The following is a 9145-nucleotide window of genomic DNA, read 5'->3' on the forward strand; positions in this document are numbered from 1 at the left end:
ATATCTTATTAAAATCATATTCCAACTGTTATTTGTAGTAAAAACTTTGTTTAATAATTATATAACCATTACAGTTAATGTGCATGTCAATGTAAAATATTTTAATTTGTCAATCCAGGGAGCTATTTTTTATATAACTTTTAAAGAAGTTATTAGTCATCTTCTATCAATTACTTTTATATATTTTGTTTCATTTTATATTAAAGAGATCCGGTGTTACACAACTCTTATCTTCAAGCTTTTAAAAATTTGCTAGTGAGTCTCGTAGATGACCAATCATCTATACATTTTATCAAAATAATTATAAATACGTTTAGATAATATATATATATATATATATATATATATATATATAATTTTTTTTACTTTCTTAATTCCTACAAACAGTGATAAGCACGTGCTTAAATAAGTCCTCTGAATCAATGCTTCACAAGATTTGCATATTACTATGAAGTAATGCTTAATAAGAAGAATCACATTTATTATCATGAATAGAAATGCTTTTAGAAAATTTACATTGTTAATTATATGATTTTTTTTTCAATATCAAACTTTCTTTAAAATGATCTAGTAGTTCTCTTGGTCTAGAGCATTTAGTAAGTGTGAAAACTAATCTTTTCTTAAGTTTAGGAGTCCCTATAATATATATATATATATATATATATATATATATATATATATATATATAATATAAAAATAATATTATGAACATGAATCATGTTGTGTCATTATTATCATTAATAGACCTATAAATTTTAACTTTTATGGTCGTTATGGTACATATTCTGCAAATTATTACACCTTGTCCAAACTACTGTGGAGATGGTTCGAAAACTGATAAGTCTTGTTATAAGGTGTATTTGACAAATTGATTGACCATTAATCGAAGGGTAAGCTCGATTCACTAAATTGATGGAAGATTGATATGGTATACAATCCTTTAAACTCAAATGCTAAAGGCGTGAAGAGTCTAAGTGATTGAAATACTTGGTTTCTGAGAGATTGATATGTTCACAACCTTCTAGGCTCGAGCATGAAAGTGTAAAGAAGAACCTATATACTCTGACTCACTTTATCGGCATGAGACTGATATGGTACATAACCCTTCAAGCTCGAGTGTCAAAGGTGCAAAAAGTCTAAGTGATTAGTCTACTTCGCTGTTGAGAGTCAGGTAGGTGCACAACCCTTCAATCTCAAGTACCATGGTTACAAAGAGTCTTAATGATCCATAGACTAGTGCCACGTTATATTGTCTTTTGACTTTTAATAGTTTCGACTTGTTGTTTGCTCTTGTATTTTGTTACTTGCGCATTTTGGCTAATTGGAGTGTTTTTGGTTGTTAGGATCCAAGATGTTTTCGCTTAAAATCGATATTCAATCAATTTATGCATTTGTGTCTAAGGTAGAGTTTGATTGATTATCGTGAGAATCAAGATTTCTTCAAATGTGTTTCATCGATTAGTTTATAAATACTCGATCTTCTTCTTAGTCCTCAAATAATTGATGTATAGTTTGTCGAATGTGTTTATCAAATGCCTAAATAGTTGATCAATCATTTGTCAAGATTGTACTTTAAAAATATTGTATTTTATTAGATAATTTATAATTGATCAGCTGTCAATCAAGTTATTATTTTTAGTTATCTTGCATTTTGAGTTGTATTTTATTAGATAGTTTATTAGAAATAGTATCAGGTAGATTTTTTTATTATTATTATTATGATTGATTTCAATTCTATCCTGTTTGTGTCATTTTATTTAGTAAGGATCTTAAAACCTTTTTTATACCATGGTATTGGTTGTTTATCGATCTTAAGACATTTTTCATAACAATTTTTTTTTTCTTGTAGTTGACTTTAAAATATTTTTCATGTTAATAATTTTTTTTCTTGTCACTAACCTTTAAATGTTTTTCATATTAAAGATTTTTATAATTATTATCGACTTTAAACCACTTTTTACATTAAAAGTTTTATTATTGTGGTTGATTTTAAAGTTATTTATGTTAAGAATTTTTATTATTGTTAATCAGAAAACATTTTTCATGTCAAAGATTTTTTTATTATTGTTGTTAAGCTTAAAACACTCTTCATCATATAATAGGGTTTAGAATTTAAAATTTAACGTTAAACAATTTTAAAGCTTTTTCCATACATATATACCTATAAGCAGCAATCATTAATCAAAATTTATCTCTCGACTGCGTGAATCCTAAAAGATTCTTTTCAATTAAGCAGAGAATAGAGTATGAGAGACAAAAGATGAGACGAGTTTGATCCTTAAAATCCTGTCTTTATCTATTGTGTGGGCCACACTTGTAGTTATTCTTCTTTTCCCTTTTTATTTTTATACAAACTACGATTATCATCCTTCATTTTCAAAACTTCCCGCTGGACTCAAACCATTGAGTGGTAACTGGTGAGAGGTGCTTTGATCATGATGATTTCGTCCCTTCTCTACAAGGAGATCCATCAGGCTTTCTAGTGCAACTTGCGGGTCTTCGTTCTGCAAAAAATGCTCCCCCACCTCCGCAGGAGTGACATTGGTCATCCCAAGCAATCTCTCAACTTCAACAAAAAGTGGGTGCTCCGTGATCCCAAGGTAATTGTTCGCCAGCATTTTGAACCCACATGGGGTGCAGTAAGTCATGTCGATGTGCACATCCATTCGGCCAGGTCGCAACAGAGCAGGGTCCAATTTGTCCTTGTGATTTGTCGTAAACACTATGATCCTCTCATCCCCACAACTAGACCACAACCCATCTATGAAATTCAGAAACCCCGATAACGTCACCTGCAAGAAACACAAACATAACATAAATTTTTTCAACAACCCACAGGTCAGACACAGTTGCAGAATGGCTGATTTTCTTAGGCACGCTGACAGAAGGTCAATTCCCTAGTCAACCAACAATACTTCGGTGATCTATAATACTCTTTCAAAAACATTGTCTTAGAGAAAAAGACTTTATTACCTTTTTTTCACCCGTTTTCATGATTTTGCAAATTTAGCCACCAAATTTTTTAATTTTCCCACATTTAGTCATTCCCTAAATACATTAACTCTAATGTTACATCAACAATTATCATTTGTAAGTCTTATTCAACAAACTACAATATCGACTAACATGTTACATCAGCAATCAACTAATTTACTTAATCAACAAAATTAGCAAAAATGTGAAACACAGCATGCAAAAATTACGATTAAACAAAAGAAAGATAACTTGTAAGAGGTGGTTTTAATTATATTATACCTGGGGTGGTGGTTTTTCAGGTAGGTTGTAAAGCCGTGGGAATGGAGTAGTAACAAGGGCTTGTGATTGTGATGATTTTGTAAGCCTATCATGCATCTGAAGGGAACAATCGATATCCTCCACAACAAGAATAGAGCGATTGTTGGTGGCAATGAGCAAATTCCTGAGCTGAGAATTCCTCCTAAGATCAGTGAGTTCCAAGTCATAGACATCAAAGTTGAGATAATTGGCCATAGCAGCAATCAAACTCGATTTGCCGGTACCAGGAGGGCCAGAAAGCATGTACCCTCTCTTCCACGCCTTGCCAACACTCTTATACAAATCCTTCCTCTCCAAAAACCTATCCAAATCCCTAATTATCATCTCCTTGGTCTCCGAATCCATGGCCAGCGTCTCAAACGTGGCGGGATGATCCAGGTTCACGGACTCCCACATCTCCCCTCTCCTCCCCATGCTCATTCTCAGATCCCTCAGAGTGAAGAGCCGCAGCGTCTTCCTCCGCTGCCGCGCCTCCTCCGCCGCCGCCATGACGCGCGGCAGGTACTCCGCCAGAACCATCTCCCTGTGCCGCTTGTGGAACCGAAGCTCGAAGAATCGCACTTCGGACATGTACGAGCCGCTGAAGGCGTCTTGCTGGACGTACTTGGGGGGGACGCGCTGCGAGACGAGCCTCCACCGGAAGGTGGCGCCGGAGAAGGAGTCGCTCATTTCGTGGTTGTGGTCCACGAGGATGGACACGTGGCGCGACTTCGGAGGCATGGTGGCGCGGAACCGTTTTGTGCCGGGGGAGCCCTGGGGCTTCAGGTAGAGCTCGGCGGCGGAGAAGAGAGGGTTGGGAGTGAGGCCGTGGAACTCGTCGATCACGAGGGTGATTTCGGAGGAGAATGACGACAGGAACTCGGACACCTTTGACCGGAGGTAGCGGTGGAGCTCCGGCGGGAGGTAGTTGCGCGCGATGGACCGGAGGAGCATCACGGTGGCTGCCACCGAGGCTGCGGTGGAGACTACTGTTTGGAGTTTGGGAGTCATTCTTGGGCCGTACTGGGCTCGAATGGGCCGGGCTTGACTGCTGTTGGAATTCAGTATGTGAATTAGGATTTTATTCTTGCAATTTAAAACTGTTAGGTCGTTCAATTTTGGTCGTCGTTTTTGTGAGGTTTTTTATGCTAGTAAGCCTTCTTTTGCATTTTCTTCGGTGACGATGACTACCAAGTCTTCCTTCTTTCTCGCGCTGCTGGTAAACTTCCCCTTCACGCACGCTGCTCTCAAATGCTCCTCAATTCCACAATTACCCTTCTCTCAGACTCAGGTACGACACGCCTTCATTTACCCTCATCATATATAAATCTCTTTTTTTTATAAGTACATTATTTTTTTAAAAAAAATTATAAAATATTTGTAGTTCTTTTTTTTTTCAACCTTCAATTTGTTCGTTCTTCTTTTTTGTTTTTTTATAGATTTCACATGTATTATTTTATCTTCTTTTAATTTCTCACCTATTTTATTTTATTAGGTAATTTTAACTTTTTTGATTCTTACATTCTTCCCTCACCTCTTCCACTTTTTCATATGTACTCAATAAAGAAAGTGTTAGAAGAAAAAAATAATATGTTTAATTCGGCAAAAACTGTCAAGAAAGTCGCACATACCTATAATATTGTCAAAAAAGCCACACACACCCTTGTAATATTGTTGAAAACTAGTTCTATATTTTACACATGTGAAAAATAAAAGTGGGGAGAGAGGAGATAATAGTACGGAAATTGAAAGAGGAGAGGGGAGAAGTGATGTAAAACTAAAAGAATTAAAAATACCTGTAGAGTGAAGGAAAGGAAAGAAGATGCATGTAAAAATTGAAAAAAAAAGGAAAGATGTGTGAAAAAAAATACTAAATTAAATATTATGGATGTAAAATTAAAAAATTAAAAATAAAAAGGTAAAAATATTTTAAATTTTAATTAGTTTTTAAAAAAAGGAGGTGTACTTATAGAAAAAAAGAGGTGTATATATCATCAACCCTTCATTTATGCCTTTTTGTTTTCTATTTTTTGGTCTGAATTTGGTCATTTGGTGGTTGTTCGTATTGGGCTGTCTCTCGTGTCCTTGGGTTGGGCCTTTCTTTTTATTATTTTACCGTACACCTTTTGTTTTTTTTTTTTTGGGTAAGATGGCTTTTACTAAAAGGCTTAAAACAACGTGAATCCTTGGCATCAGTTACCATATGAATATCCTAGGTTTGTGTGTAGTAAAATATATGGTAGATATAATTCTCATTCCTAAGCACCATGTACCAAACTTGGAACCATTCACATAAACATAACAGTCCAGTTACTTAAGTTAAAATTCGGATGACACACCAAACAAAAAGAGTTTATTGTAAAGACTTGATATGGGAATTAAGAATATTGAGTGAATCAAATATCAAGTGCAATACAAGTTCATATAGTTCACACACTATTTCATATCTCTAACAAATCTGATCCAGTGCTAGGATGGATTGCCCAACAGCAAATACTAGCACACACGTAGAAACACATTTCTCACGGAAATATTAGGTAGATGTGAAAAAAATTAAAAAAAAATAATAATTAAGAAGAGAGGAAATATATGTGATATAAAACACGTGATTAATTTCATCTTTTTACATACAATGGTCTTGTTAATTAGTTGGGTTGGGTCACACGAGTGAGAAAAGCGATAAAGGAACCAACAAATATCTCACACTTGCATGTGTTCTCAGGAATCAAGCGTGCCTGACGGAGAAGGCCTTTTATTCACAGAAAATCAAAATATCGCACCAAGAGACAAGAGATACCACCTTTAAATAATCAAATTATAGGACAATTTATATTCTTTTTTCTATTTCTTTCTATTACATCACCCTTTTTTTTCCCACATTTTTATCTCTCTTATTTGCATAATTTATATTATTTTATATAAATGATAATGTATTTGTATAAGTTACATATTTCTTTTTTTTTTTCCTTCTCTTACTCTTTTTCTATAATTTGTTGTACATACTTATTATATAAAATATAATTTCTCTCCTTTCTCTCTATATAAGTTCTCAAGCTTGAATGACAAGAGTGCCAATAGTTACTACATTTTCTTCTATTTGTAGATTTTTTTTTTTTTCAAAAGTGAGTCATAATGCAAAAGCCGGAAATATAATGCTAGTCGTAGTGTCACATGACAGAGATCGGCATATTGAGCTTCTGCAGATTAAAAATCCTTATATTCTATACCCATATTCTTTATCCTCTTATTTTTTTATTCCTTGAAGCTTATTTGCTCGATACATTTTTATTTAGATGTAACTTTTAATCCACAATTGTTTACTTTTTAATTATTACTTTTACCATAACATCAAAATTGTTGAAATATAATTTATGCCTCAAGACAAATATGGTCATGTTTTCCCTTGTTTTCCAGAAGAGACAAGTTTATAGCGAGAATACTATCTGTTTTATTTTTTAATATTAAATAAAAGGTTATTATTATCATGAGAAGCGCTGATAACATATTTTTAATATTTTTTAACACTCTTTATTATTTATTAAAATTATTAAAAATTATAAAGTTATCGGCAAGACTTGTTAAATATGTAGTATGAAGTGAGATCTATACAAATGTAATTTCTACTATACTTCGATCAATAATAAAGTATATTAAAAAATATTATATGTTTCATAACTATTTTAGTCTCAACTAATCTTATTAAGTGTTATTAACCTTTCTTTTCTTTTCTTTTTTGTAAATTACAAATTTCAGATACATCTTACATGAAAATTAGTTGAAATTTTGAAATCATAAAAATGTGCTACAATACTAGTTCTCTTTTTTATTTGTGAAAATCGAACTTATGCAACAACTCATGTACCATGTTGAATTAATTCATGGAATAATTTATAGTGTCAAAGAATACATTAACATTTTTTATTATACTTTCTCCCATCTCATTTTTACTTCATTTTTTTTTCTTTTTCTTTATTTTCATCTATTAATTTTTCTGCCCATAGCCATAGAGCTAATGTCTTGATTGGTAGTGAAGAAATAGATAAAAAGTAAGATGAAGAAAGTGAAAATAAAAAAGATTGTTCGGTTGAAGAGAAACAGTGATGAGAGAAGTAAAAAAGTAATGAATCTCACTTATTTATTTATCTCTCGTTTCTTATATATATTTTAATTCTTACACATTTTTTTTTAATCTATTTTTCTTCAATTAAATAACCAAATTTTTATTTTATTTTATTATTTATTTCTTTCATTTTTTATTTCTTTTCACTTTTTTCTCATCCTTTTGTTTTTCTCTAGACCAAACACAAGCGAAGATGGAATGTTCCTTTAATTTTTTTCCTTAAATAAAGCACGTGGCAACTTTGGCATCAAAGATATTTTATTTTATGAAAAATGAAAATGCATATAATTAGTCGAACAGGGAGAATAGCATCTGTTGTGTGTTGTGCCTCCTGGAAGTCCCCTCAAGTCTCAACTGCATACCATTCTAACATATAAAGAATCAGAATACTCCCATGACATGACATGACATGACATGCATTAATAATACTCAATTTGCACCCTTGTTCACACATACACATTCATACATTTTATTTTTTTCATTCAACACTTTATCTACATGCTTTACACATAATACAGTTTTTTACATTAAATAATAATAATAATCATTTTCTTCTTCCCTTCGAATCCTCTGTTGCCTTGCAATGAAAGCCTCCACAGTGCGACGAAACTCCTCGTTACTCATCCCATCTTCAGGGCACGAGACTTTCACCACTTCTTCACCTTCAATCCTCTTAGTCTCACACCTTCTCAGCACACGACGTCGTTTCTCTCTCACCACTTCCGTCTCACACCTTCTATAAACCTTCTTCTCCCCTGTTTTCATCCTCTGTTTCTTTTTCCCGCACTCTGCCACCACCACCGTTTCCACGTGCCTTTGATCTTTTGCGCTGTTGTGGACAAACTCCTGATACAGGTTCTGTTCTCCAAGGTTTCTGGCGGAGCCCTGAGCGGAGAACTGCGCGAAGAGCGTGATGATGATGACGTTTCCGACGAAGAAAACGAAGCGAGGACTATGCATGAAGAGAGACAAGTCTCTGAAGTACTCGCCGGAGTTTCTGAGTGCAACTGGTAGATGCATGGAGACCCTCGATACCAAGACCAAAACAGCGCACACTTCCAGGATTCGCAGCAAGCTTGCAACCCTTTGGAGCTTCCGGTGTTTCGGAATCGCGTTGGCTTTCTCTGCTTGGAGGTTGTTGAAACTGAACGAGTCCATTATAGAACAACGTGTGTTTGTGTGTGTGTGTGTGTGAGAGAGAGAGAGAGAGAGAGAGAGAGTCACTGGAAGGGGAATAGAAACTTGTCGATGGCAACGGAACGTGATGGTGTGAAGAACAGTGTTATGGGAAGCATGGAAACAGAGTGAAGAAACGAAGGAAAGTTAAATGTTGTTGTTATTATTATTATTATGTGAAGTGAACTCTGTTTGAACAGAGAAAACAGAGTGAGTGGGTTTGTTTGGTTCTAGGAAGTGGTGCTGTTCCTCTTGCTTTGGCTCGGCTCTTTTTTTATAGACAAGAATCTAAGCTTTTTAAAAATGCTTAAATAAAAATCTCTAAATATTCCATGATCTACTTTTCTTATCCTTTCCCTGTGTTATAATATTTATCAAATTATATCTCCCTTTTTGCTGCGTCATTCACCATGGCACCTGACTTGCTAATGCTATCTATTATGATTTTAGTATTACGAATGTAATTGGGAATGGTATTTTTAGATATTTTAAAAAAAATGTTTGGTTAATGTCGATGATTTGTTTTATGAAAGTGAGGGCGGAAGAAATTCAAATTATTAGAAAAAATTTGAGTTT

At 34.0% G+C, this 9145-nt stretch overlaps 2 protein-coding genes across 2 annotated transcripts; both read right to left on the reverse strand.

Moving 5' to 3' along the window:
• Nucleotides 1–2087: 2087 nt before the first annotated feature.
• On the reverse strand, nt 2088–4581 carry LOC109800710 (AAA-ATPase At3g50940). Its single transcript, XM_020361551.3, has 2 exons — nt 3256–4581; nt 2088–2792 (listed from the first exon to the last, which is right to left on the reverse strand). Exons 1-2 carry the CDS (start codon nt 4282–4284, stop codon nt 2364–2366), a joined length of 1458 nt encoding a protein of 485 aa, XP_020217140.1. The 5' UTR covers nt 4285–4581; the 3' UTR covers nt 2088–2363.
• Nucleotides 4582–7835: 3254 nt separating this feature from the next.
• LOC109801374 (uncharacterized) lies at nt 7836–8827 on the reverse strand. Its single transcript, XM_020362430.3, has one exon. It carries the CDS (start codon nt 8549–8551, stop codon nt 7916–7918), a length of 636 nt encoding a protein of 211 aa, XP_020218019.2. The 5' UTR covers nt 8552–8827; the 3' UTR covers nt 7836–7915.
• Nucleotides 8828–9145: the final 318 nt, after the last annotated feature.

The sequence above is a fragment of the Cajanus cajan genome, chromosome 8 (assembly GCF_000230855.2).
Source record: "Cajanus cajan strain Asha chromosome 8, NIPB_CcT2T_4, whole genome shotgun sequence".
Classification (NCBI taxonomy): Eukaryota; Viridiplantae; Streptophyta; class Magnoliopsida; order Fabales; family Fabaceae; genus Cajanus; species Cajanus cajan.

Excerpts from the sequence above, each read along its gene's own strand:
- LOC109800710 (XM_020361551.3), bottom strand. The coding sequence starts at position 4,284 with ATGACTCCCAAACTCCAAACAGTAGTCTCCACCGCAGCCTCGGTGGCA. Across the intron at positions 2,793-3,255 it reads CTGAAAAACCACCACCCCAG|GTGACGTTATCGGGGTTTCT; the intron begins GTATAATATAAT and ends TGTTTCTTGCAG.
- LOC109801374 (XM_020362430.3), bottom strand. The coding sequence starts at position 8,551 with ATGGACTCGTTCAGTTTCAACAACCTCCAAGCAGAGAAAGCCAACGCG.